The following is a 16,448-nucleotide window of genomic DNA, read 5'->3' on the forward strand; positions in this document are numbered from 1 at the left end:
CATGTTACTGTACAGACACTGAGCTCTGACGTCATGTATAGCATGTTACTGTACAGACACTGAGCTCTGACGTCATGTATAGCATGTTACTGTACAGACACTGAGCTCTGACGTTATGTATAGCATGTTACTGTACAGACACTGAGCTCCAATTGAGGGGTTTTTCAGTGTTCAAATCTGCCAAGTTCAACCCCCTATACGGGTAGGAGTGTAAAGGGCTACCTGTTACCGAGGTTTACAATGACAGGGGATTTGTTCATTTGACTTCAGGCTTGTTTAATTACTTATTAGTGGAACATGAATGACATCATTCAAGTCAAGAGTGTGTCCCCAAGTTGAAGGGTTTATCAACTCCCCCACCACTGTCTGGAAGTCTCATATTTCAACCTGTGGGCCCTGATCGCGTCTGGTGTGGATGGACTAAAATCAACATGCGCCCCCCTTCTGGTCAGCATGTGAGAGTTCCAGTTTGGTTGATTTGGATCCCAGAGTAGATATAGTTCCTGAAGAAGCTGGTTATATTCTGGTCCCAGATCAGACTCTCCTTACTAAATATTTTTATAGTTCTACAGCCGACTATGATCGATATTGAATATCAGTTGTTGAAATTAAAGGGCACTGATTGGCTGAAATATGGCAGCTGTTTCTATATGCAAATGAAAGGGTATTGATTGGCTGAAATATGGCAGCTGTTTCTATATGCAAAAGTAAAGGGTCTCACCTGTTGTCCCCTGTTGGCTGAAATATGGCAGCTGTTTCTATATGCAAATGCAAGGGTAATGATTGGCTGAAATATGGCAGCTGTTTCTATATGCAAATGAAGGATATTGATTGGCTGATATATGGCAGCTGTTTCTACATGCAAATGCAAGGGTATTGATTGGATGAGGTCTTACGTGTTGATCCACTGCTGTAGGGTGTCTCTGAGCTGCTCTCTCTGGATTGGCTGAGCCAGGGTTCTGAGCGCGGGCTGGAACTCAGCGATGGAAGAGGGGAGATACTTGAACCAGCTTCCTGTACTCACCTCCTCCTGAAGGACACGCCTCCCTTTACCTGGACAACAGGGGACAACAGGTGAGACCGGAAGGACAGATGACCACAGAGATGTCTTCAGTTCTATAATTCAACAGTAAGGCCCACAGGGTGTGATGTATTGGCCATATACCACAAACCCCCAAGGTGCCTTAATGCTGTTATAAACTGGTTACCAACAAACATCAAACAGTAAACAAGTATTTTTGTGTCTTTACAACATACCCATGGTATATTGTTGGATATACACACACAGCTGAAACACTGTTTCAGATCATCAGCATCCAAGACCCAAACTCCTCGGTTTATAATTGGTATTAAAATGATCCATTGTTGAAAGTCAATATCCCTCAGAGAGGATTGGATAGGTGTATGCAACATGGAGAAAATTATACCCGGCCAATCAAAAGGTCAAGGTAGAGCTGTTACCATGTTACAATCTAACATAACCCGCTTATATAATCTAATATATATATAATCTAACGCTTATATAATCTAATATATATATAATCTAATATATATAATCTAACGCTTATATAATCTAATATATATAATCTAACGCTTACATAATCTAATATATATAATCTAACGCTTATATAATCTAATATATATATATATAATCTAACGCTTATATAATCTAATATATATAATCTAACGCTTACATAATCTAATATATATATAATCTAATATATATAATCTAACGCTTATATAATCTAATATATATATAATCTAACGCTTATATAATCTAATATATATATAATCTAACGCTTATATAATCTAATATATATAATCTAACGTTTATATAATCTAATATATATATAATCTAATATTACATTTACATTTACGTCATTTATAGACGCTCTTATCCAGAGCGACTTACAAATTGGTGCATACACCTTATAATCTAAAGTTTGTATAATCTAACGCTTATATAATCTAATATATATATAATCTAACGCTTATATAATCTAATATATATATAATCTAACGCTTATATAATCTAATATATATATAATCTAACGCTTATATAATCTAATATATATATAATCTAACGCTTATATAATCTAATATATATATAATCTAACGCTTATATAATCTAATATATATAATCTAACGCTTATATAATCTAATATATAATCTAACGCTTATATAATCTAATATATAATCTAACGCTTATATAATCTAATATATAATCTAACGCTTATATAATCTAATATATACAATCTAACGCTTATATAATCTAATATATATAATCTAACGCTTATATAATCTAATATATATATAATCTAATATCTATAATCTAAAGTTTATATAATCTAATATCTATAATCTAACGCTTATATAATCTAATATATATAATCTAATATATATATAATCTAATATCTATAATCTAAAGTTTATATAATCTAACGCTTACATAATCTAATATATATATATAATCTATATATCTATAATCTAAAGTTTATATAATCTAACGCTTACATAATCTAATATATATATAATCTAATATCTATAATCTAAAGTTTATATAATCTAACGCTTATATAATCTAATATATATATAATCTAACGCTTATATAATCTAATATATATATATAATCTAACGCTTATATAATCTAATATCTATAATCTAAAGTTTATATAATCTAATATCTATAATCTAACGCTTATATAATCTTATCAAAGTTAGGGTCTCCAGATCAGTTTGGGCCTAAAATGGGATGAAAGTAGGTTAGGCCGTCATTGTAAATAATAATTTGATCTTAACTGACTTGCCTAGTTAAATAAAAGGTTAAATAAAGGTTAAATAAATAAAGTACTTTTTCTTCTTCAACCATTTCTTGCAAGGTATTATAGGTAATGTACCTGTAGGTGTGGTGGAGGTGACGTTCTCCAGAGTGGTGAAGAGGAGGCCGAAGCTCAGCCCTCCGTCCCCAGCCGGGACTCCCTTCTGGGGCTACGTAGAAGACAGCGTAGGCCTGGTACAGAGTGGTCACCAGCAGCTCTACCAGGCTACACACCTGGGCCTTAATACCAGCACCTGGGACACACACAGACATGACTGTCAACCTGAACCACACATCAAAACACCACACCGGTCCACTGAACAGAGATGAGGAAGTGAAATGGTTTTCCCAAACAATCCAAGCAGGATGGAAGTGTGATAACAGGACATGTTGACTTGGGGAGGAAGTGTGATAACAGGACATGTTGACTTGGAGAGGAAGTGTGATAACAGGGGGGAGGAAGTGTGATAACAGGGCATGTTGACTTGGGGTGGAAGTGTGATAACAGGACATGTTGACTTGGGGTGGAAGTGTGATAACAGGACATGTTGACTTGGAGTGGAAGTGTGATAACAGGACATGTTGACTTGGAGAGGAAGTGTGATAACAGGACATGTTGACTTGGAGAGGAAGTGTGATAACAGGACATGTTGACTTGGAGAGGAAGTGTGATAACAGGGCATGTTGACTTGGAGAGGAAGTGTGATAACAGGGCATGTTGACTTGGGGTGGAAGTGTGATAACAGGGCATGTTGACTTGGAGTGGAAGTGTGATAACAGGACATGTTGACTTGGAGATGAAGTGTGATAACAGGACATGTTGACTTGGGGAGGAAGTGTGATAACAGGACATGTTGACTCGGGGTGGAAGTGTGATAACAGGGCATGTTGACTTGGGGTGGAAGTGTGATAACAGGGCATGTTGACTTGGGGTGGAAGTGTGATAACAGGGCATGTTGACTTGGGGTGGAAGTGTGATAACAGGACATGTTGACTTGGGGAGGAAGTGTGATAACAGGACATGTTGACTTGGAGAGGAAGTGTGATAACAGGACATGTTGACTTGGGGTGGAAGTGTGATAACAGGACATGTTGACTTGGAGAGGAAGTGTGATAACAGGACATGTTGACTTGGAGAGGAAGTGTGATAACAGGGCATGTTGACTTGGAGAGGAAGTGTGATAACAGGACATGTTGACTTGGAGAGGAAGTGTGATAACAGGGGAGAGGAAGTGTGATAACAGGACATGTTGACTCGGGGTGGAAGTGTGATAGCAGGACATGTTGACTTGGGGTGGAAGTGTGATAACAGGGGAGAGGAAGTGTGATAACAGGGCATGTTGACTTGGGGTGGAAGTGTGATAACAGGGGAGAGGAAGTGTGATAACAGGGCATGTTGACTTGGGGTGGAAGTGTGATAACAGGGGAGAGGAAGTGTGATAACAGGACATGTTGACTTGGGGTGGAAGTGTGATAACAGGGGAGAGGAAGTGTGATAACAGGGCATGTTGACTTGGGGTGGAAGTGTGATAACAGGGGAGAGGAAGTGTGATAACAGGGCATGTTGACTTGGGGTGGAAGTGTGATAACAGGGGAGAGGAAGTGTGATAACAGGACATGTTGACTCGGGGTGGAAGTGTGATAACAGGGCATGTTGACTCGGGGTGGAAGTGTGATAACAGGGCATGTTGACTCGGGGTGGAAGTGTGATAACAGGGCATGTTGACTCTGGGTGGAAGTGTGATAACAGGGCATGTTGACTTGGGGTGGAAGTGTGATAACAGGGCATGTTGACTTGGGGTGGAAGTGTGATAACAGGACATGTTGACTTGGGGTGGAAGTGTGATAACAGGGCATGTTGACTTGGAGAGGAAGTGTGATAACAGGGGAGAGGAAGTGTGATAACAGGGGAGAGGAAGTGTGATAACAGGGGAGAGGAAGTGTGATAACAGGGGAGAGGAAGTGTGATAACAGGGGAGAGGAAGTGTGATAACAGGGCATGTTGACTTGGGGTGGAAGTGTGATAACAGGACATGTTGACTTGGGGAGGAAGTGTGATAACAGGACATGTTGACTTGGAGAGGAAGTGTGATAACAGGGCATGTTGACTTGGGGTGGAAGTGTGATAACAGGACATGTTGACTTGGGGTGGAAGTGTGATAACAGGACATGTTGACTTGGGGTGGAAGTGTGATAACAGGGCATGTTGACTTGGGGTGGAAGTGTGATAACAGGACATGTTGACTTGGGGTGGAAGTGTGATAACAGGGCATGTTGTGGGGTGGAAGTGTGATAACAGGGCATGTTGACTTGGGGTGGAAGTGTGATAACAGTACATGTTGACTTGGGGTGGAAGTGTGATAACAGGGCATGTTGACTTGGGGTGGAAGTGTGATAACAGGGCATGTTGACTTGGGGTGGAAGTGTGATAACAGGGCATGTTGACTCGGGGTGGAAGTGTGATAACAGGGGAGAGGAAGTGTCAAGGCTGTAATATGTTGTATTGTGTTTGGTTTAACACCATGTCGGGGCTTCGCCTGTTGACGAGCTGAATGGAGATGGTCTTGTGTTACGTAAGATGAGATGTTGTATTGTGTAGGATGTTGTGTTATATTGTGTAGGATGTTGTGTTGTATTGTATTGTGTAGGATGTTGTATTGTGTTGTGTAGGATGTTGTGTTGTGTAGGATGTTGTGTTGTATTGTGTAGGATGTTGTGTTGTGTTGTATTGTGTAGGATGTTGTATTGTGTTGTATTGTGTAGGATGTTGTATTGTGTTGTGTAGGATGTTGTGTTGTATTGTGTAGGATGTTGTGTTGTGTAGGATGTTGTGTTGTATTGGCATAGGATTTTATGTTGTATTGTGTAGGATGTTGTGTTGTGTTATATTGTGTAGGATGTTGTGTTGTATTGTATTGTGTAGGATGTTGTATTGTGTTGTGTAGGATGTTGTGTTGTGTAGGATGTTGTGTTGTATTGTGTAGGATGTTGTGTTGTGTTGTGTAGGGATGTTGTGTTGTGTTGTGTAGGATGTTGTGTTGTGTAGGATGTTGTGTTGTGTAGGATGTTGTGTTGTGTAGGATGTTGTATTGTGTTGTGTAGGATGTTGTGTTGTGTAGGATGTTGTATTGTATTGTGTAGGATGTTGTATTGTGTAGGATGTTGTGTTGTATTGTGTAGGATGTTGTATTGTCTTGTGTAGGATGTTGTATTGTATTGTGTAGGATGTTGTGTTGTGTTGTGTAGGATGTTGTGTTGTGTTGTGTAGGATGTTGTGTTGTATTGTGTAGGATGTTGTGTTGTGTTGTGTAGGATGTTGTGTTGTGTTGTGTAGGATGTTGTGTTGTATTGTGTAGGATGTTGTGTTGTGTTGTGTAGGATGTTGTGTTGTGTAGGATGTTGTATTGTATTGTGTAGGATGTTGTATTGTGTTGTGTAGGATGTTGTGTTGTATTGTGTAGGATGTTGTGTTGTATTGTGTAAGATGAGATGTTTATTGTGTTGTGTAGGATGTTGTGTTGTATTGTGTAGGATGTTGTATTGTGTAAGATGAGATGTTTATTGTGTTGTGTAGGATGTTGTGTTGTATTGTGTAGGATGTTGTATTGTATTGTGTAGGATGTTGTATTGTGTTGTGTAGGATGTTGTATTGTGTAAGATGAGATGTTTATTGTGTTGTGTAGGATGTTGTGTTGTATTGTGTAGGATGTTGTATTGTATTGTGTAGGATGTTGTATTGTGTTGTGTAGGATGTTGTATTGTATTGTGTAGGATGTTGTGTTGTATTGTGTTGTGTAAGATGAGATGTTTATTGTGTTGTGTATGATGTTGTGTTGTATTGTGTAAGATGAGATGTTTATTGTGTAGGATGTTGTGTTGTATTGTGTTGTGTAAGATGTTGTATTGTGTAGGATGTTGTATTGTGGTGTGTATTGTGTAGGATGATATGTTGTGTATTGTGTAGGAAGTATGTGTGGTATTGTGGTACAGTGGTATATACTAGTACCATGCTGTGGCTGGTTGAGTAGCTGTTGGATAGAGGCCTTCCTAGCCAGGAGGAAGTCAGCCAGAGCCTGACGTGGAGAGCTGTCCTCGAGGAGCATGGTGGACACTAGGGCCTCAGCGATGGCTTGGTCAGACACCGCCCGACCACGCAGGACTGACTTACTGTCCAGCAAAATGGTGGACCTGGGAGGGGGGGTAGAAGAGAGAGAGTGCTCCTATATTGAATGTGGTGCTCCTATATTGAATGTGGTGCTCCTATACTGGTGGTGCTCCTATATTGAATGTGGTGCTCCTATACTGGTGGTGCTCCTATATTGAACGTGGTGCTCCTATATTGAACGTGGTGCTCCTATATTGAATGTGGTGCTCCTATATTGAACGTGGTGCTCCTATATTGAATGTGGTGCTCCTATACTGGTGGTGCTCCTATATTGAATGTGGTGCTCCTATACTGGTGGTGCTCCTATATTGAATGTGGTGCTCCTATATTGAACGTGGTGCTCCTATATTGAACGTGGTGCTCCTATATTGAATGTGGTGCTCCTATACTGGTGGTGCTCCTATATTGAATGTGGTGCTCCTATATTGAACGTGGTGCTCCTATATTGAATGTGGTGCTCCTATATTGAACGTGGTGCTCCTATACTGAATGTGGTGCTCCTATACTGGTGGTGCTCCTATATTGAATGTGGTGCTCCTATACTGGTGGTGCTCCTATATTGAATGTGGTGCTCCTATACTGGTGGTGCTCCTATATTGAATGTGGTGCTCCTATATTGAATGTGGTGCTCCTATACTGGTGGTGCTCCTATATTGAATGTGGTGCTCCTATATTGAACGTGGTGCTCCTATATTGAACGTGGTGCTCCTATATTGAACGTGGTGCTCCTATATTGAACGTGGTGCTCCTATATTGAATGTGGTGCTCCTATACTGAATGTGGTGCTCCTATACTGAATGTGGTGCTCCTATACTGAATGTGGTGCTCCTATACTGAATGTGGTGCTCCTATATTGAACGTGGTGCTCCTATATTGAATGTGGTGCTCCTATATTGAATGTGGTGCTCCTATACTGAATGTGGTGCTCCTATACTGGTGGTGCTCCTATATTGAATGTGGTGCTCCTATATTGAATGTGGTGCTCCTATACTGGTGGTGCTCCTATATTGAACGTGGTGCTCCTATATTGAATGTGGTGCTCCTATACTGAATGTGGTGCTCCTATATTGAACGTGGTGCTCCTGTATTGAACGTGGTGCTCCTATATTGAATGTGGTGCTCCTATACTGGTGGTGCTCCTATATTGAATGTGGTGCTCCTATATTGAATGTGGTGCTCCTATATTGAATGTGGTGCTCCTATACTGGTGGTGCTCCTATATTGAACGTGGTGCTCCTATATTGAACGTGGTGCTCCTATATTGAATGTGGTGCTCCTATATTGAATGTGGTGCTCCTATACTGGTGGTGCTCCTATATTGAATGTGGTGCTCCTATACTGGTGGTGCTCCTATATTGAATGTGGTGCTCCTATATTGAATGTGGTGCTCCTATACTGGTGGTGCTCCTATATTGAATGTGGTGCTCCTATACTGGTGGTGCTCCTATATTGAATGTGGTGCTCCTATACTGGTGGTGCTCCTATATTGAATGTGGTGCTCCTATATTGAATGTGGTGCTCCTATACTGGTGGTGCTCCTATATTGAATGTGGTGCTCCTATATTGAACGTGGTGCTCCTATATTGAACGTGGTGCTCCTATATTGAACGTGGTGCTCCTATATTGAACGTGGTGCTCCTATATTGAATGTGGTGCTCCTATATTGAATGTGGTGCTCCTATATTGAACGTGGTGCTCCTATACTGGTGGTGCTCCTATATTGAATGTGGTGCTCCTATATTGAATGTGGTGCTCCTATATTGAATGTGGTGCTTGCTGAGGTAGGCTCTTCAATTTCACAGAAAATCCAGATTTGATCATCGTCTCCCTCATCCAAAATTACATCACGGTGACATTCACCTGAAGTGTCCAGCAGCAGCCATCTGCCTGACCAGGATGGGGAAGCGGGCGAGGACGGGGCTGTACTGTGGTCCTCCAGCCTCCAGGTGGAGCTGTCTGTGCAGGTGGCAGCAGAGCAGGTAGAGCCGTGTGGCCTGCAGCAAAGAGGGTGGTAAACCAGGGAGAGGCTATAAGGGCTTTTCTGACCAGCATCCCATTGACATCCCGACTACCCAGACTCTAAAACTGACCGTAACATAATTTGAACCAATTCTGAAATTAAATATCGGTTGGCTGGTCAGGAGTGTCCATTAAACCAAGAGTTAGCTTGTTAGCATTAGCAGTGCCCTATAATGTGGGTTTACATACATCATTGGCCATGCCCAGCTAGTATTAGCAACGATGGCTAAGTATGCCGTGTCTTCCTATGGGAAATGCTAACAGTCCACTGTCTTAGTAATAAGTGTCTTTGCCTGCAGGTACTGAGAGGCCTCCATGGAACTCCAGATCCTCTCTGGGATCTCCAGCAGCAGCTTGATCTGAGAGGCCATGGTGTAGAACTTCTCCTGGGACTGCCTCTGGACCTGGTGTGAAGAGAGAGAGAGAATCACAGGGATACACAGTGATTGATCTGAGAGGCCAAGGTGTAGAACTTCTCCTGGGACTGCCTCTGGACCTGGTGTGAAGAGAGAGAGAGAATCACAGGGATACACAGTGATTGATCTGAGAGGCCAAGGTGTAGAACTTCTCCTGGGACTGCCTCTGGACCTGGTGTGAAGAGAGAGAGAGAATCACAGGGATACACAGTGATTGATCTGAGAGGCCAAGGTGTAGAACTTCTCCTGGGACTGCCTCTGGACCTGGTGTGAAGAGAGAGAGAGAATCACAGTGATTGATCTGAGAGGCCAAGGTGTAGAACTTCTCCTGGGACTGCCTCTGGACCTGGTGTGAAGAGAGAGAGATAATCACAGGGATACACAGTGATTGATCTGAGAGGCCAAGGTGTAGAACTTCTCCTGGGACTGCCTCTGGACCTGGTGTGAAGAGAGAGAGAGAATCACAGGGATACACAGTGATTGATCTGAGAGGCCAAGGTGTAGAACTTCTCCTGGGACTGCCTCTGGACCTGGTGTGAAGAGAGAGAGAGAATCACAGTGATTGATTTGAGAGGCCATGGTGTAGAACTTCTCCTGGGACTGCCTCTGGACCTGGTGTGAAGAAGAGAGAGAATCACAGTGATTGATTTGAGAGGCCATGGTGTAGAACTTCTCCTGGGACTGCCTCTGGACCAGAGAGAGAGAGAGAATCACAGTGATTGATTTGAGAGGCCATGGTGTAGAACTTCTCCTGGGACTGCCTCTGGACGAGAGAGAGATAGAGATAGAGATAGAGATAGAGATAGAGATAGAGAGAGAGAGAGAGAGAGAGAGAGAGAGAATCACAGGGATACACAGTGATTGATCTGAGAGGCCAAGGTGTAGAACCTCTCCTGGGACTGCCTCTGAGAAATATATATATATATATATATATATTTTGCAAGATTTTAAGAATATATATTTTAAAGTAGTGTCCTTTTAAAAAACAATAATACTTTGCCTTGGACCATTTTGTATTGGTACAAATATATATATAGAGAGAGAGAGAGAGATCTCACAGGGATTGATCTGAGAGGCCATAGTGTAGAACCTCTCCTGGGACTTCATGGGAGAGGTGGCCTAAGACAGGCTACATTACATACATAAATAAAGGGACAGGCAGAGAGACAATCACACAGAGATATAGGGTGTAGTAGATATTGAAACCCACACAGATTCCACCCATCATTGACATATACCATTCATCTCACAGCGGGTGGAACTTGTCGGAGTCTAATCACACATCACAAACCGTCCAGAAGGGATCGGGGAATGGTATTCTGCAGAACAGTTTGCTATCTAAATCAACAGAACTAGTTAGCCATCACCACCGCTCGTTAGCTTCACAGTGGAGCCACATACCTCTTCTTTGCTGTTGCTTTGGGGAACGCTTTTCCCCTGTTTCAGCTTGTGGCAATAGCGGTGCATGTCCTGGATGGACGTAACTACGCTCTCCGAACACTGACGCATCTCTCCGATGGTGTCGGCGGCGTCGATCAAATCGCGGTACCGCTCGCCCACCATCTGACGAAGTTCCTCCTTCTTGTGCTCGATCTCTCCGCGGACATTCCGCTCGATGCCGCGTATCTCCTCGGTGTTGTACCGCTCGAACAGAACCGTCGGGTCTCGGATATCCGAAACCCGGAGAGATTGAGCAGGAACCACGGCCATCGCAGCTGAGATTCACTGTAAGCGAAATGCCAACCTGAAGGATCTTACAACCCGGAAGACGGAGCGAAACTCACTTCCACGTAAACAATGCATCAGAGCTGAAAAACGGAAAATGAGAAGCCGGGAAAGTAACAGCGCCTCATACGGAACTAATATGTTACTACAACACATCATATGACCGCAACTCAACCTGACACAATATTGCTATTCCTTTGAATGATGTAAATCAGCTGGTTTACTATAGAAAAAAATAAATTTATAATTTACTGCAATGAAAACAGAAATGTAGCTATGACAAATGCTAGTTTTATATACATGCGTCACACATATGAATTGTTCTGACTTCATTTCCTCCAGTCACATCATAAACGTTTCCTTTGAAAAGACATGGCCAAGAGCGATGGTGGAAATGACTGGCAGTATCTCTCACATTCGGCAAGTCCATGATCACGAGACACCTTTAGATCTACTCGGAGGAAATGAAGCAGGATTCAAACGACCTACCCTTGCCCCATGCAAATCAGTGTATAGTGACTCACACGGCGACAGGTGCGTCAATCGGGCAGGTACCCGGAAGAGGAGAGAACAAAAAACAGGAGCTTGTTCGAGTTACAGGTACAATGAACTTCGGAAAAATATATAGAAACGTGTTTGATTACTACCGAAAATACGAGTTTATTGTAATTGTTTATGTTCAAGTAAAGTCAGATATATAGGTAATCTTGGAATATTCTTTAAAAGTGAAAGTCTGAGGCTGTAATTTATCAAGACGTTACAGTCAGTCAAACACTAACGATAATGATGTTGGTCTTGTGTTAAAGAAGTTAAAAGCAGATATTGTCATTTTTGATGTAAAATAGAGTCTGTATTTGGCTAGTTGATCTATATCTCATCATAGTAGTCCATGTAAAAGTGATCAGGAGAAAAGTACTGTGTCTAGGGCAGAGCAGGTACGCCGAACTCTGATCCAGTTTGAGGTACATTCAAAATGCAGTATGATCTCCCTTACAATGAAATAACATATTGGTTTGTATATTTTAGGCCTACTTTATAGACCGACATAGCCAGCCAGTCAGGTGCATTGTACTTGTCTATAGAGAATTACCACACATGTCTGGACCAGAGAAACCTTGTAGTCTATATCAGAACCACGTCTCTTCTCCCAGTGGGTCCTGTACTAACCCTGACTGGTACAGTTCTGGACCAGAGAAACCTTGTAGTCTATATCAGAACCACATCTCTTCTCCCAGTGGGTCCTGTACTAACCCTGACTGGTACAGTTCTGGACCAGAGAAACCTTGTGGTCTATATCAGAACCACGTCTCTTCTCCCAGTGGGTCCTGTACTAACCCTGACTGGTACAGTTCTGGACCAGAGAAACCTTGTAGTCTATATCAGAACCACATCTCTTCTCCCAGTGGGTCCTGTATTTTATAATCATAATAAACCCTCTACTGTTCTTCTCCAGAGTGTGAACCCTTACTGAGACTAATTCCAGCCCAGCTGTAGCCATGGACCAGAGGAGCCTACAGGAAGAGTTTAAAGATCAGTTTACAGACGTGGTGTCCAGACTGCAGTCTAAACAGCTGTTCCAGTCTGACTGGGACATCGCCTCCTTCGCTGTCTTCTTCATCTTCATCGGTAGGAATACACAGGCACACACACACACATGTACACACACACACACACACACACACACACACACACACACACACACACACACACACACACAATTGACTGTCCACCTTGATCCTTTCAGGCATGGTTCTGCTGCTTGTTGTCCTGGTTCTGATCCGATGCTGCTGCTGCTGCTGCTGTGATGAACAGGTAATGTAGCAATCAATCAATAAAATGTAATGGCCTGTTTCTGTGAGAAATGTGTGGTGTATATAGCCTGGTCCCAGATCTGTTGATATATATAGCCTGGTCCCAGATCTGTTGATATATATAGCCTGGTCCCAGATCTGTTGATATATATAGCCTGGTCCCAGATCTGTTGATATATATAGCCTGGTCCCAGATCTGTTGATATCTATAGCCTGGTCCCAGATCTGTTGGTATCTATAGCCTGGTCTCAGATCTGTTGGTATCTATAGCCTGGTCTCAGATCTGTTGGTATCTATAGCCTGGTCTCAGATCTGTTGGTATCTATAGTCTGGTCTCAGATCTGTTGGTATCAATAGCCCGGTCTCAGATCTGTTGGTATCTATAGCCCGGTCTCCGATCTGTTGGTATCTATAGCCCGGTTTCCGATCTGTTGGTATCTATAGCCCGGTCTCAGATCTGTTGGTATCGATAGCCCGGTCTCAGATCTGTTGGTATCGATAGCCCGGTCTCAGATCTGTTGGTATCTATAGCCCGGTCTCAGATCTGTTGGTATCTATAGCCCGGTCTCAGATCTGTTGGTATCTATAGCCCGGTCTCAGATCTGTTGGTATCTATAGCCCGGTCTCAGATCTGTTGGTATCTATAGCCCGGTCTCAGATCTGTTGGTATCTATAGCCCGGTCTCAGATCTGTTGGTATCTATAGCCCGGTCTCAGATCTGTTGGTATCTATAGCCTGGTCTCAGATCTGTTGGTATCTATAGCCCGGTCTCAGATCTGTTGGTATCTATAGCCCGGTCTCAGATCTGTTGGTAACTATAGCCCGGTCTCAGATCTGGTGCTTTTGTCAACAATGTTTGGTGTGAGTTGGCATGATAGCACACAGACTGGCACTCAGGCTGTGGTATACAGGACCACATTTCTGATATGTCAGCCACCCATAGTGTTCATGAGGGAGTTGTATTTATTTGTTGTATATTTAAAATCACTTCAAAATGAAGCCATGTCATTGACTCTATCCTGTCTGGTATCATGGTCATTCAGACTCTATCCTGTCTGGTATCATGGTCATTCAGACTCTATCCTGTCTGGTATCATGGTCATTCAGACTCTATCCTGTCATGTGTCACAGTCATTCAAACTCTATCCTGTCTGGTATCATGGTCATTCAAACTCTATCCTGTCTGGTATCATGGTCATTCAGACTCTATCCTGTCTGGTATCATGGTCATTCAGACTCTATCCTGTCATGTGTCACAGTCATTCAAACTCTATCCTGTCTGGTATCATGGTCATTCAGACTCTATCCTGTCATGTGTCACAGTCATTCAAACTCTATCCTGTCTGGTATCATGGTCATTCAGACTCTATCCTGTCATGTGTCACAGTCATTCAGACTCTATCCTGTCTGGTATCATGGTCATTCAGACTCTATCCTGTCTGGTATCATGGTCATTCAGACTCTATCCTGTCATGTGTCACAGTCATTCAAACTCTATCCTGTCTGGTATCATGGTCATTCAGACTCTATCCTGTCTGGTATCATGGTCATTCAGACTCTATCCTGTCTGGTATCATGGTCATTCAGACTCTATCCTGTCTGGTATCATGGTCATTCAGACTCTATCCTGTCTTGTATCATGGTCATTCAGACTCTATCCTGTCTGGTATCATGGTCATTCAGACTCTATCCTGTCTGGTATCATGGTCATTCAGACTCTATCCTGTCTGGTATCATGGTCATTCAGACTCTATCCTGTCTTGTATCATGGTCATTCAGACTCTATCCTGTCTGGTATCATGGTCATTCAGACTCTATCCTGTCTGGTATCATGGTCATTCAGACTCTATCCTGTCTGGTATCATGGTCATTCAGACTCTATCCTGTCTGGTAGCTGGTATCATGGTCATTCAGACTCTATCCTGTCTGGTATCATGGTGAAGACTCACCCGTTTGAGTCAGTCACATCCTACAATAGAGGGTCTGTTATAGTGTGACCAGATTTAACATGGCTGTATCAAGGAGTCTGTTATGGTGTGACCAGGTAGTGGGTTCGATCCCCGGGACCACCCATACGTAGAATGTATGCACACATGACTGTAAGTCGCTTTGGATAAAAGCGTCTGCTAAATGGCATATATTATTATTTAACATGGCTGTATCAAGGAGTCTGTGTCAGACAAGAGGGTCTGTTATAGTGTGACCAGATTTAACATGGCTGTATCAAGGGGTCTGTGTCAGACAAGAGGGTCTGTTATAGTGTGACCAGATTTAACATGGCTGTATCAAGGAGTCTGTGTCAGACAAGAGGGTCTGTTATAGTGTGACCAGATTTAACATGGCTGTATCAAGGAGTCTGTTATGGTGTGACCAGATTTAACATGGCTGTATCAAGGAGTCTGTGTCAGACAAGAGGGTCTGTTATAGTGTCACCAGATTTAACATGGCTGTATCAAGGAGTCTGTTATAGTGTGACCAGATTTAACATGGCTGTATCAAGGAGTCTGTTATAGTGTGACCAGATTTAACATGGCTGTATCAAGGAGTCTGTTATAGTGTGACCAGATTTAACATGGCTGTATCAAGGAGTCTGTTATAGTGTGACCAGATTTAACATGGCTGTATCAAGGAGTCTGTTATAGTGTGACCAGATTTAACATGGCTGTATCAAGGAGTCTGTTATAGTGTGACCAGATTTAACATGGCTGTATCAAGGAGTCTGTTAGTGTGACCAGATTTAACATGGCTGTATCAAGGAGTCTGTTATAGTGTGACCAGATTTAACATGGCTGTATCAAGGAGTCTGTGTCAGACAAGCGTTCACTGCATTTCCTCTGAATAAAGATGCATGATTTCCCCTCCCCTCTCTCTCTCTGTGTTTCCCAACAGCCGAGAAGACACAAAGTGGGTCATGAAAACTTTGGAATGGAGACCTGAAAGGAACTTGGAACAGAATAGAAGATTCCACAATGACGACACTTAAATTGATTAGTCCTTTTTATAATCAATTTTATTCATATTTTTTTCCGATGCACTTTAAAATTTGCACTTTTAATCTGTGTGCCAAACCAAGAGTTGTATAACTTGTTTTCATCTATTTACTTTTGACTGTTGGAAAATGTTGTGGTAAGCCGGTTTAGCTGCCGTCTAATGGTGGAAAGTCATATGAATCCGTTTGTTTACTTGTTCCCTGCACGGCTAGCGGTTGTTGCTAGGACACCAGAAAGGAGAGCAAGGTGAAAACAGTCACAACCAGAAGATTAAAGGGCTTTCACTAACGGTTCATGAAAAACTAGGCACCAACTCTTTTGTGTAGTGGAATCAAAGCTGTGTACTTTAAACTTAACTTCTCAAGTGTATGTAATGAGGAACGATAGATAATGTAGTAGTATTGATTCAATGCCTTTAATGTAGTTAATTATATTAACAACATAATTCAATGTTGAAACATGTATCATTCAAATGATTAAATAATATTTTGTATTGAATCTGTC

The 16,448-nt window shown here is 42.2% G+C and overlaps 2 protein-coding genes across 3 annotated transcripts in view; one reads left to right on the top strand and one right to left on the bottom strand.

Moving 5' to 3' along the window:
* cog1 (component of oligomeric golgi complex 1) overlaps nucleotides 1-11,146 on the bottom strand; it is a 30,304-nt gene extending 19,158 nt beyond the window's left edge. The window contains 7 exon segments of the mRNA XM_052519836.1: nucleotides 897-1,053; nucleotides 2,898-2,977; nucleotides 2,979-3,072; nucleotides 6,825-7,006; nucleotides 8,844-8,977; nucleotides 9,296-9,406; nucleotides 10,820-11,146. Coding sequence (XP_052375796.1) covers nucleotides 897-1,053; nucleotides 2,898-2,977; nucleotides 2,979-3,072; nucleotides 6,825-7,006; nucleotides 8,844-8,977; nucleotides 9,296-9,406; nucleotides 10,820-11,128 — 1,067 coding nt within the window. The 5' untranslated portion in view covers nucleotides 11,129-11,146.
* Nucleotides 11,147-11,282: 136 nt separating this feature from the next.
* Nucleotides 11,283-16,442, top strand: smim22 (small integral membrane protein 22). 2 transcript variants are annotated; one of them, XM_052519837.1, is made up of 4 exons: nucleotides 11,283-11,743; nucleotides 12,627-12,769; nucleotides 12,888-12,955; nucleotides 15,844-16,442. In XM_052519837.1, exons 1-4 carry the CDS (start codon nucleotides 11,427-11,429, stop codon nucleotides 15,889-15,891), a joined length of 576 nt encoding a protein of 191 aa, XP_052375797.1. In that variant the 5' UTR covers nucleotides 11,283-11,426; the 3' UTR covers nucleotides 15,892-16,442. The 2 variants fall into 2 exon arrangements, with proteins under 2 accessions (XP_052375797.1, XP_052375798.1); XM_052519838.1 differs by having other exon boundaries at nucleotides 11,441-11,743; nucleotides 12,597-12,769.
* The last annotated feature ends 6 nt before the right edge of the window (nucleotides 16,443-16,448 follow it).

The sequence above is a fragment of the Oncorhynchus keta genome, chromosome 5 (assembly GCF_023373465.1).
Source record: "Oncorhynchus keta strain PuntledgeMale-10-30-2019 chromosome 5, Oket_V2, whole genome shotgun sequence".
Lineage (NCBI taxonomy): Eukaryota > Metazoa > Chordata > Actinopteri > Salmoniformes > Salmonidae > Oncorhynchus > Oncorhynchus keta.